This window comes from Myodes glareolus, chromosome 12 (assembly GCF_982192425.1).
Source record: "Myodes glareolus chromosome 12, mMyoGla1.1, whole genome shotgun sequence".
Classification (NCBI taxonomy): Eukaryota; Metazoa; Chordata; class Mammalia; order Rodentia; family Cricetidae; genus Myodes; species Myodes glareolus.
Genome location: NC_142037.1, coordinates 8,414,208 through 8,427,363, shown reverse-complemented (window position 1 = coordinate 8,427,363; position 13,156 = coordinate 8,414,208). Strand labels below are relative to the sequence as shown.

The following is a 13,156-nucleotide window of genomic DNA, read 5'->3' as shown; positions in this document are numbered from 1 at the left end:
AGACACAGAAAATGAAATAAGAATCTAGGAGGGCTGGAGAGATGGCTCAGTGGTTAAGAGCATTGCCTGCTTTTCCAAAGGTCCTGAGTTCAATTCCCAGCAAGCACATGGTGGCTCACAACCATCTGTAATGAGGTCTGGTTCCCTCTTCTGGCCTGCAGGTATACATGCAGACAGAATATTGTATACAAAATAAATAAATTTTTTTTTTAAAAAAAGAATCTATAAACAGTTTGATTGATTTTGTTGGTCAGGTTTAGGGGTTTAAAATGTTGGCCCATACTTGGTGTGTCCTACTTTCCCATTTCCTTCTCCTTGTAATTCCTTTTGTTCCCAATTTTTCAAACATTTGGATACACAAAACAACATATATTAGAAATCAGAACAACGCCCTAGTTTCTTCCAATGAGATGTGTTGAGGATGGCTCCTTGGAAGTTTAGCGGTGTGTCTGGGAGAGGTGCTGGGGTCGGGGTGGGGGTGGCTGCCAATGCCTGGGAACAGTCACTTCCTGCTCCTCTAGCCCGATTGGAGTGGTTTTCAGTACCATCTGAAGAACATCACGATTTGGAGAAGACATGAAGATGGTATAAACTGTTATCAAGACTGTAAAACCAAATTCCTATTCGGGCAGATGGTAAATAGGCCAATCTTTAAAACGGCTTGACATGTCTTACACAAAAGCACCTTTTCTACATCTGAGAGAAACCAAGAGAAATCCTACATACTGGAAACAGTACCAGCTTCCTGTCTTAAGTAATTTCTACACAGTTATTCTTTTGAAAAAGTCCCATGCCAATATTTCTTTAAAACCGTCTTTTCCCTTCAAATTCTTTGGAACTTCATGCCTCTCCAGAAGTAATCCATGATGGGGTAACAAAATAGGGGAAATAACATTTATTGAAATGCTTTTGCATGTGATATGATGTTAATTGTTTTCCGAATGCCTTATATGGGCTGAATATATATATATATATATAATCTCTAACAACAGCAGCAGCAGCAGCAAGCTCACTTGATCATCAGCAGTCCCTTTATCTGGGAGTGAAAATCTGGTCCAGGTCCACCTCAAATTCATCTTTGGAGCTGTGTATTTACTCATTCGAGGTCAAAGCAGCCACTTACCTGGCATTCCGTCAGATCTTAAATAATGTGTTTTAATTTGAATCACTCTGAAGGCTTTGGAAAAATCTGAGATTCTTTCATTCTGTTCACTCATTCCTGGACATTGTGCCCTGTAATAGGCCATAAAAACAGAATGCCAAATTGTGATGAAGATTCTGAAATCCAGCATCATTCCCGGAAAGGCTGCTGCCCCCATCGCCATCCAAGAAGTATGGCACTGATAGGCCATTTGGCCAGAGAAGAAGAACATTCTGGAAAGGCAAATCATCATCCCACACCTCTGCTCTCCCCCTGCCTTTATCACCAGCACACCCGCCCTTCAAAGCCTTGGAGCAGGGAGTCCTTCTGAGTCGGCACCCTGCGGTCCCCTAGCACTGTGGCTTTCTAATTCTGTGAGTTGCTCTAGGGATCTGTAATTGTGTTGAAGCTAAGAAGGGGAGGAGACAAAATCTCCACATGGTCAACACTGGAATATATTCATGGATGATGAACGTCGACGGAAACAGAAGAGAGGAGAATCAGAAAGGCAGTGATGGGGTCCTGTTAACGCGTCAACATTGTTCCTTTCAGATAGAATTGAGAGTACGCAGAGCTCCATCAAGTATTCCCCAGTGACAGCACGCTATTGAGGAATGAGTAGAAATGGCTGCACTCATTTTAGTAACAACTCCACACACAAGTCAGCCAAGAGCCCATAAATTCTGATTTCATGTTTATTGTTGTAGTAAACCACTTGACATGTCCTGTGGGTGCTATTTCTTCTTTTTTTTCAGAATAAATATGTTTATAGGGGATCTAAGATAGTGTTGGTCAGTTCATGTCACCACACTGATGTAGAACACCATACTGGAAAAAGCACAGGACAACATACTGTATAAATTTGTATGTGCAAGTATTCATTCATATGTGGCTAACTAGTTTTGGTGTACATATTTTTCAAGGTTTAAAATAGTATTTTACCAGGGAAGGAGTATTGGCTGAGAATTCAAGTAGACTTTAGAAAACAGTGGAGCAATATTAGTATGTGGATGTTATGGCTTACCCCATTTTATTGCTGCTATTAACATAACTATCTCTATAATTTTCTTTTAGTTCTTTATTTTTGAGGTATATAAAATAGCTTCTTCTTGAATTAAGGCAGTGTACTTATTTTCAGTTAAATAAGGATGGGGTGTTTGATAACCTTCAGGGTCATTTGTACAGCTCCTGAAGTAGGGATGGATTTTTTTTTTTTTTTTTTGCAAAATTGTTTGGCTGTAATCAGCCTAGTTATTCACTGGGAACAGGAATCACTGTGGCTGTTATAGACCCCAGCCAGGAGAGCTGAATTGCTCACATTCACCAGGCTGTTAGCATTAGAGAAACATAGTTTCTCTCTAATCAGGTGAAGCACGAAAAAAAAATTAAAGGTGTCGTTCCCAGCCGATCATTAGGAACGCATTCAGAACCTGGGGATCAGGAAGGAGGGAGCTTGCAGAGAGCCAAGGATGGTTCTGGTTGGAAGGTGCAATGACGATGAGACTCTCCGTTTATGGGTTGGTGTAAAAACCATTTGCTTGGGGAGGTTCACCTAGACTGGTTGAAAAATTGGATCATGAAGGGGTAGTTAAATAAAACCATAAGAGGCATAGGCAGGCGAGTCCAGTGGCTCCTTCTCTTCTCACCGAGGGCCTCTGTGTGTTTGATGAATAAGGACCTAGCACATCACCTGCTCGTCTTGCTAGGAGCTCTTCTGAGACAGCCGGTGTTTGATGTGGCAGCCAGAGGATAAACTGCTGCCTCAGGAAATACTTTGCCTTTGACTGATTGCTGAATGGCTGGAAAATTAATTTTGGCACTTTTTCCTTAAGTCGTTTTGGTTCCATTCCTTCATTTTTCTGCTGGGAAACATGTCTTCACATTATGGTTAAAAATACATTGATGATACAAATGTGGGGAATAGCATGTGCTATTTGCGGAGAGAACTTGTAGGCTGGGACAGTTCCCATTTCATATAATAGGAATGATGATTTTTTTTTTTTCTCAGAACTCCCCTTCCAGCTAAGCTCAATGTCAGTAGTTCTCTCTGCTGGCTGCTCACAGTAATGAGTTCATGCTTGAGCTCCTGAGTCGGGAATGAGGGGCTAGGTTCCTTTTCCCACATTGGGTACTTGTATGTAACTAATCCTCCCTACCCATATACAGTATCGTTGAACACCTATCTTATCATCACTTAGCAGAAAGCATTTGTGTGGTGTAGTTCAGGGTGGGAACTCTAAATCCTGCTTGTGCCACTGATTGACTTTGTGGTGGCGTACTCCTTTAATCCCAGCACTCGGAGGCAGAGGCAGATGGATCTTTGTGAGTTCGAGGCCATCCTGGTCTACAAGAGCTAATTCTAGGACAGGCTCCAAAGCTTCAGAGAAACCCTGTCTCAAAAAAAAAATCAATTAAAAAATTCAATGTATTATTACATTACGCCTTCTCTCCTGTGGTGGTTCCATTGACAAAAATAAGAGAGAAGAAGTAAGTGATTCTTTGTCCTTGCTTGTACACAGGCTTGAAACATCGGAAGCTAAACCACGATCAAAAGTCATGGTAAAAGCCCTGATGTAAGCTAGGGAGAGTAAAGTTCCATTTCCCTAGATTGGGATATGGTATAATGTCATAGTGTTAGACAGTCAGATATCAACAGAATTGTATGTCACAGGGTCCAGCTGAATTCCTCCGTTTTAATCAGCAGCTTAGAAAACCAGAAACTATAAGGACAGGATTTGGATTATTGGTCCAAAGAATAGAGTCTGGACTTGGGATGCCGCAGTTGGCAGAGTGCTTGCACCACAGGGTTCCATCCCCAGCACCCAGTAAACTGGGAATGATGATACAGTCCTGTAATCCCAGCTCTAGGGAAATAAAGTCAAGAAGGGCAGATGTCTGAATTCAAGGTCATCCTTGGTTTTGTAGCAAACTCAAGATAATCTTGGATATCTCAAATGGTAAAACATCGGATCTGAGTTTAATTTTTTGGTCCTTGGTGACATGGTGTTCTAAACTGCCATCAAGCCTATAATATTATTGTCTAACCAGTGGAGGCATTCTGGTAAAAGACAAGGCTGCAGACTTACTCTGTGTTCTGTTTGCCCTCAGCTCTTAGTCATTGGCTTCCCTTCACTCTTGAGAATGCTCTGTAATAAACTCTACCTGTCCTCCACACAGTGCCTTGTGTCTTCTCTGAATTCTTTCAAAGGAGGTTGCAAGGCCTTAGGAGTCAGGGGCCAGAGCAAGATCCTGGTGACATTAAGGCTAGTTCCTCACCCTGACTCACTTACTCACGTTCTTTCTTTATTGTGTTTTAGCATTCTTCTGTTTAGGCATTAAAGAATAGTAGCATCAATTATAATCATGAGGGCTTTAATTTTTTTAATTGCCATAAAATATTCATGACATAAAAACTAAGCACTGTAGCCATTTTTAAGTGTATATCTCATTGGCATGAAGTATATTTGCATGGCTGTGCAAGCACTACCACCATTCATTTTCAGAATTTTTCTCATCTTGCAAACTTGACACGTCACACCCTGAAAACAATGACTGTCCCCAACCTCCGTGTCTGCCTTTGCACTGTCTGCTTCTATGGATTTTGGCCATGGACCTCAAGTAACCAAATGCCCCACCTCCAAATATTTGTCTTTTGTGATTGTGGTATTTTTTGCTTAGCGTCATGTTGCCAGAATTTCTCCATACTGCAGCGTATGCCAAACTTTCCCTTCCTGAGAAGGCTAAACAGTATGCCTGTGAGGGTCTGCACATCCTTCCATGGACACTCGGGTCCCTTCCAACTCTAAGCTATCATAAGTAGTACGATTATGATCCCTTTCCATTTTCTCTAGTTATGTGTTCAGGAGCAGAATTGCTGGCTGTATACCAATTATATTTTGAATTCAAGAACTACTCCACTGTTTCCCACAGAGCCTGTACCAGTTTACATTCCTACTAACTGCATGTCTTTTGAAAAGATGTTAGTATAATTAAATTAGCAGTTTTATGTGTGTGCGTGTGTGTGTGAGAGGGGGGGAGAGAGAGAGAGAGAGAGAGAGAGAGAGAGAAATGCCTTAATTAGAAATCTTAAAAACATTGTAGGCTGTGCATGCACAAATAGTTCTAAAGTTGTACAGGTCTTAGAGAGTCAGGGCAATGCATCTTAAACTCCCAAGCATTTGTACAGTTGATTTGATGCTACTGTGTTGAGCCTTGTGGGTACCATCTGAGAATTTACCTAGAGATGTGGAAGAGGGATTTCATTTGATAGAATTGTTTGAAGATTTTTCCCTAGTTGTTTGACTTTCAGTCTACAACCACTTCAGACTAGTCATAGAAACAAAATTTTGGGAAAAGAAATGTAGAAAATCAAAGGAAGTCAGATGTGTCTAGTAGGATGGTCACTCATATCCTAGTCAGGTCATGTAGTGCTTTTTCCAACACAAGGAGAAAGTGTGGGAAAGTAAACACCAGTTTAAAATCAGACTTAATCAGCCTCTAGAATATGTCCTTCAATATAGAACATTTCAGTAACTATTTACTGAGTGAATGAATCAATGAAACATTTTTGCTAAGTTTAACAAAAGCATGAACAATACTGCTATTCAATAAAGAATGTTTCTACTTATTTACCAAATGTATTGATTAACCTACAATAAAATTTGTTCTAAAATGTTAATTCCTTATACTCAGAGGCATAAAAATAATGACCTTAATTAAGCGATCAATATTAAAACCATACTAATTGAAGAATAACAGTAACACTAAGTTAAGGTTTATATTGTCAGTATTTTTAAAAATCACTTGTAATATTTAAATTAGAAGAAAGTGTCTGAAATATTATTAAAGAACTGCACAAGCACAAGCCGGACAAAATCCTAGAATGAAGATAGGAGGTGGGCATGAAGTCTCATCCCTGGCTGAGTAACTATGACAACTGCTAGCTGTTGGGAGAAGAGCATCAGTTTTCATCAAGGGTGTGTCTCCTGAAAGGTCAACCATACTCCAGTAGATGAACACACATCCAAGTGTATATGGGCAGTGCAAATTGACTTGATGAGTTAAAAGATAGATAGATAGAGAGAAAGAGAGAGAAAGAGAAAGAGAGAGAGAGAGAGAGAGAGAGAGAGAGAGAGAGAGAGAGAGAGAGCAGAAAGTTATGTGGATAGGAGTTGGGGGAATCTGATAAGACTTCTAAGAGAAGGTTGATTAAGATAGACATGCATTGTATGAAATTGTCGAAGGACTGATAAAGAGTATTAAATAACAAAAATGATCTAATTAAAAATACTGTTCAAAAATATACAGGACTCTCATACTTTAGGCAAACTTCTTTCCCACAAAGCCCTACTTAAAGTTTTATAATTAACTATAGCTCATATGGCATCCTTTGTATTATTAAAAGAATTATCGCAATATTGTTACTAAAACATTCTGTATGATGATATGTTTGCTAAGGAATACCAAACTTCACTTAAATTAGAGTTCCTAAATATCTTATTTGAAGAAAATTATTGAGAACTTAGATTTGGAGAAATTAAAAAAATTATGCTTAGCTGAACACATTATGGTTAATTTTTTTTAAAAAAAATTATACCAGTTAGCCACACCTTTTGTTGGTTGACATCTTTTTTTAACACCCTTCACTCTGGGGAAGACCTGTGCATAGATAATCAGCTGATAGCCCACAGCGCTGGGGCATACAGCACACCAGACGTACAGGAGCAGACATACAGGAGCTCCTTCCAAGAAGGTTAACTTGCAGCCTAGTTGCTCAAGCTGAGCATGCAGCAGATACAAAGCACGGAAATAGGTAGCATTTCATTTACTTCTCAAATTTTCATTTTGGATTTTGGCTGGCAGGGCACAACCACATAGTTGAAGCCTCTGGTCTTTCGCAGGCTCTTGTTTCTCCTTCAGATCTCAGCGTCATATTTCTCTCAGTTAACTGACTGATTGGCCATGCCAGCGTTCCTCACAGCACAAGAACAGGACAGCCCATTTTAAAGAGATACATTGTGGATGGAAGAACTTCCTGTTGCCTTCCTGTAACTTGAGCCTTTACAGGAAGGGGCAGGCCAAAGCCAGCCAAGGAAGCCACCGAGATGGATTCCTCAACTCCCAGAGTGGTTCAACCTTCTGGTTTAATTTACTAGTTTTCAAAGATCGACTCCTATGAAATTACCTTGCTCGGAGATGATTGTTGGGAAACCCAGCTAGATCTTATTATAGAAAATTAATGAAGTTTTGGGCATGACCCCTTTGAAACATCTTTTTTTCCAAAGTAGAATATATAGAATGTAGTGCATATACATATATGTGTGTATGCTTGTATAAAAGTCTTTAGACAGTACATTAATCTATCTTAAAAATTAGTATTCTGCCACTCGGAGATAACTGCTACTTTTCTTCTATAAACATTTGTAGACATTTTCATATGGCCCTATAATATAAAACCAGAGAGACCTTTCAACAATAAAATCACAGGATGGGGTAGATGACTCAGTGATTAGGAGTACTTGCTGCCCTCCCAGGGGACTTGAGCTAAGTTTCCAGTACCTACATTGGGTGGCTCACAACCACCCATAACCCAAGAAGATCTGATGCCTTCTTCTGGCCTCCATTGGTACCCACATTCACATGTCATTTACTCATGCACACACACACACACACACACACACACACACACACACACACACAAGAATATAGAAATTTCATTGGGATTCCTCATTGTTTTTTATAATTTCATGTTACCTGATTTATTTGTAATTTTTCATGAATAAAAAAGTATGTGTATGTGATTATGATGTAAAAACATGTTTCAAGATTGGCACAAACCCACAACTCCATGACTTTGTCTTGCCTGTTTAAATACTTTTTTGTGGATGCTTGAAATGGAAGCCCTGCATAGAAGAGTCTATGCTTTCAGGAACTGTGAAAACATCTGCAAAATTGCTCTCCAGATATTTGCGTCAGTTGATGACTTGTCCACCACGATTTTGATTGGGTTCTAGATCTCCACAGATTTAGAAATCATGAGGGTGCAAATCAAAGCAAGGGACTAGAGACGTATCTTAGCGTGTTTGCCAGAGAGTCATGAAGACCCAAGTTTAGATCCAGGACCCACATAACAAGCTGCATATTTACAAATGCCTGTTAACCCCGGCTCTGCAGTATCCAATATCCTCTTCTGGCGTACCTATCCACATACTCATATATTCATACTCTCGTACAGACACAGGAAGGCACACATGTACACAGTCACACACACACACACACACACACACACTCTCTATCTCTAACATACACACACATGCAATGAAACATTTTTGAGAGCAAAGCAGTGCTTTGAAGGAAATCTACTGAACACAATACCTTTAGGGTCATGGAACGTAATGGGGATTCCGTGGGTCTGCTCCCAGCTGCTGAGATGATCATCCACCAGAAGAGTCACTGTGTCACTAGTACATTTATTTGTTTAAGGCTATTGCTCCAATTTTCCTCTGTCAGTTTGTAGCTATATTTTAAACCCTCTTGCTGTGCATTTTTTTCTTAGATTGAGGAAGACACCTGGCAGAAATACTACTTGGAAGGAGTCTCCAATGAGATGTACACAGAGTATCTCTCCAGTGCCTTCGTGGGGCTGTCCTTCCCTACTGTTTGTGAGTAAGTGACTGTTGACTGGACACTCTTTGCCTCTCAGGGGTGTTTAATGGGTTTGTAAGGACAGCCTCTGGCCTCTGCTTGCTCTGGTTGGGACACTTGACTATCCCTAGGGCTCTTCTCTCAGTCCTGCATGTCTGCGGACAGGAAAGCATGTCCTGACAAGGTCCTGCCTTCTAGTGCTATGCTGTCTCTTACTTATCCTCTAGGTCCAAAAATCTTGAGATTGAAGCCCTGGTTTACACAAACTTAGAGTTTGTGCAGCTCGCCTGTACATCCTCTGTAACCCTACTGTGAGAGGGAAGTCTTGGAAAGGTGGCGTGAACTCAGGAGGCCCTTGGGTTTACTTTGTTTCGTTTATTTAGCTTTCTACTTATTGATGGTGCTAAAGTTTGAACCCAGGGCTTTACCTTCAGCACCTATCTGCTTTTAATACAGAGAAAAATCAAATCTTGCCAGTTCCAGGACAAAGGAATTTTAATCTCCCTTCTAATTAAGTCCTTGATATATAGACATCCAAAGTGCTTTGGCTATTTACGGAGGAACTATGCTGCCAAGTGCACAGAAGGTCCTTGAAAAGGTCCTGCACACAGCTGCCAGGATCAAATAGCATGACTCGGAACTGGTTCCCAGAGCACCTGCAGTAGGTCATACCCTGTACCCATGGAAGATCAGGAATTCCAGGTGTCCACCTTGAGGCACAACAGTACCCCCAGACTCTCCACTTAGACTCCCTCGACTGAAATAAAATCAAATAAGGGTCATGTCCCCCATATACTCTGAAAACAGCAGACCTCTAAGTCTGACCTGTTAGTGCCTGACTCCGTAGCAAAGGTCAATAAATGGTCTCATTGATGAAAACTGGGGAGAAACAGGTGAATCTAGGCTGCTAGCCAAGCCTATCACCTGGGATTCTAGAGCTGGAAATCTAACGATGCCCTTCAAAACTGAGAGCCCTTCATAGTAAAGGAAACCCAGGGTCTTTGGGACTCCTGTTCTGCTTTGTATGCAGAAGAGAGGGGTGGGGACTCCTGCCAGGGAGCACGGCAGGTGTTCTCTGCCAGTCTCCAGGCCCAAACCCCCAAGCACTCCAAGATGGTTTGGTTGTTTACAGAAATTTCTTGCCCTGTCTCTAAGCGATAGTTTAGATGCTAAATGAACTGGAAAAGTGAATAGGTAATTGATTCAGAAGGAGTTCTTTTCTGGAACCGGAAGCCCTGGTGTAACTCCCCGCCGTGAGCACCTTTCCCTGCAAGCAATGTCTCTTTTGAAGTTAACCATTCCGAGATGGTGGGAGGGTATCCTCCCCTGTAACTCAGATTGCTTTGGATGGGCAGTCTAGAGAAGTCAGAATATCCAGGGAACACACCAGGGCTCTTTAAGAAGGCCCTCGAAGCCCTCTGTGGTCAGTACAGGGGTGGTCAGGGCATCAAGGCAGAATTGGCAGCAGAATGGGGCCCTGTGATGTTCGGGGTGCCAGCTGGGAAGTTCCAAAGCTCTTACTCGGCCACCGATTTTCCCGGTTTAAGTGGTGTTGCACCTGCCACCTCCCAGGGAAGCTGTCTGTCTCCTGCAGCTTTTGTACCTTTTTCTTCCTCTTCCTCTGGGGGAAAAAGTCAGTTCTTTTAAAGACTAAGGGTGAGGACTGTCCCCCTAAGAGGCTATAACTGGGGTAGCACTGGACCCATGGACTTGGTCTTGTTTAGTTTGCTCAAGGCTCATTGCTGGTATTTCTGGACTATGTTATTTCACAAAACCAAACAAAGCAAAACCTGGATCTCCGAATTCTCCTTAAAATCAGAGTTGGCCACACCGGATTCATGTTTCTGGCTTCCACTTGCTTTAATGAAAGGACAGTGTAAACTTTCTCTAAGTCAGCTTAGAGTGACACCAACAGCCCAGGTCAACTCTGCCCTCTTCCAGCCACCAAACTCCATCAGCCTTTAGTACCAGCTCAGGAGTCAGGCAAATAGCAGCCGCGTCACCCAGTTACAGCCTCTAGGGGGAGCAGTTCTCACCTGTCATCTTTAAAAGGACTGACTTTTTCCCCTGTGGTAGAGGAAGAGGAGGGTGGGAAAGCTAGGTGTGCCAAGGCAGCTTCTGAGTGTGCTCTCTTGTCAGGCACGGCACTAGGAAATAGGAATTATTTCCCTTGATTGATTTTCATCTTTAGAGCATGCTCTAATGAGGGAAAAGATCTCTTAGACGTGCCTCGTTGTCAGTGAATTTAGTATTTGTTCAGTAAAGCTTTTGAATGAAAAAAAAAAAAGCAACTTCTGATGTGAGTGAGAATGTGTTCAGCCTGGTGCTATTATTCCTTTAATGCAGCAATTCGGCAGAGGTGGAACTAATCAATAAAGAAAGGACATTTAATGAGATTTAGGAACAACCCAAAACATTGAAGCTCTCTTCAAGCATTTGATTATCTTGAGGCTTAATTATCTGTGTTTTCTACTTTAAATTAAGGAAAAGCCATAACTCAAAGTTACCAGCAGTTTAATGATAACACTCTTCAATTCAGGTTAATTAAAGCGCAGCTGTAATTAGAGTGCGGCGTTGTATATCACTGGGCTGCCGCGTAAGTATTTTCATTACTGTAAGAATTGGCTATTCAATTTCAAGATGGCATAAAGGACGCCCAAATATATCTTAAGCCGGTTTGTGGAGACGGAAAAGGATCGGGGAATATTGTGGGTGTCATAAAGCACAGGTAAATATACATATCTTCAGAGTAGTCTCCATGGTTATGTACCTCACCAAAACAGTATGCCAGCGATGATGCTGCGAAGCATGGGAAGAAATGGTTTGCCCTTTCCCGGGCTGGCAGCAGCATGCCACCCAGTTTTCTCAGAAGTGAGGCAGAGCAGTCCCAGGAAGACAGCAGGCGGCAGATGCACAGGTGAACTGAAGGTCTTCTCTGAGGAAAACAGAAAGGCTGGTGCAGCGCAGGAGAGGCGGAGGGAGGCCTCCAAAGCCACTGTCATCAGGAGATCCTAGCCATGGCGTCAGCTTTTTTGCATCTACCCTGTGTGTGCCCAAAGCTGGGACATTGTTCCCAAGCCAGAATCTCATTTAGACAAAATGAACAATTGTATGTAGCCATTGTCTGCATTCATCTGCATATTCTCCCAGACACACAAAATAATGGAGTGATGTTCATAACGACAAGGCAAGGGCTGTCAGCATAATATAAACATCTCATTCTGTGCACAAGAAACCCCTTAGCTTGAAACTTTGAGACTCGGGGGACCTGGGTGCCCCTTTCCAAAACAACTTAGAAAACAAATGACAGCCCCAGGGTTCCAAAGGTAGACCAAGGGGATCCAAGCTGCTCTCGGTGGGTGACAGTTGAAGGCTGACTCATTCATGCTTTTGTGGGGAACTTATAAAATGAAGTCTATGCTTCATCTCCAGTTGTTAAATCTGGAGTAAGACTTAAAAATATGCATTAATGGTTTTTTGTTTGTTTGTTTAATGAGCAAGTGAGGTGATCCTTATATGAAATCCGAGGACATAAAACTGCCCCATCTTTCCTGCACAGCACCCCATACTCTGGGCTGATAGCCTCTGTGTCCTGCTTTGAGCCCATCATTCATGCAAATCATAGACTCACAGGTGGTCACATGTTTTAAGCTTATGTTGAGATCTGAACCTTTGGGAGCTGGAGAGATGGCTCAGCGGCTAGGCTGAGAATGCTTGCTCTTCTTGCAGAAGACAGAGTTCAGTTCTCAACACCCACTAGGGCAGCTCAGAACCATCTCTAAATCCAGCTGCAGGGAGTCTCATGCCTGCTTCTTTCTTGGTAGGTACCCACACCCATCCACCTATACCTACACACACACACACACACACACACACACACACACACACGCACGCACACAAACACACAAGTATTAAAAAGATCAGGAATTTTGCATTAACTTTGTTTTTAGCAGCAGCTTGGGTTTTTACACCAGCACCCACCTGCTTCCCTTTCTTCGAGCTCCCCTCCTTCCTAATTAAGTGCTTGTGAAGGCCGGGCTGGCCAGTGTCAAGCACACAGGAAGGCTAGGTTTGTGAAGCCACATTTTCCCTTATAGGATCTTATTCTTGAGCGGTTCACACAACATGACACTACAGTGCATAGACTGAAGTCACAGGAAGTGAGGTCAGACCTCCAGGTCAGCCACTTTCTGTGTTAAGATTCTTCATGTCTGTGTACTTTTCCTGTGATCTTACAGATGTCTGGCCTTAGACTTTGTGCAAGTTATGAGAATCCTCATCTCTTAGTACATGTTACTGATCTAGCCTATCTCTCAATTCTGCATCCTCCTCTGCCCCCAATCCCATCAAATGTAAGCAGGAAGAAAGGAA

At 42.1% G+C, this 13,156-nt stretch overlaps 1 protein-coding gene across 16 annotated transcripts in view; it reads left to right on the top strand.

The window, feature by feature from the left end:
* Positions 1 to 13,156, top strand: part of Kcnma1 (potassium calcium-activated channel subfamily M alpha 1) — a 720,864-nt gene that overhangs the window by 541,474 nt on the left and 166,234 nt on the right. For all 16 annotated transcript variants that reach the window (XM_085698388.2, XM_085698387.2, XM_085698389.2 and 13 more), the window contains exon 15: positions 8,697 to 8,806. In XM_085698388.2, the coding sequence (XP_085554514.2) occupies positions 8,697 to 8,806 (110 nt within the window). The remainder of the gene's footprint in view (positions 1 to 8,696; positions 8,807 to 13,156) is intronic.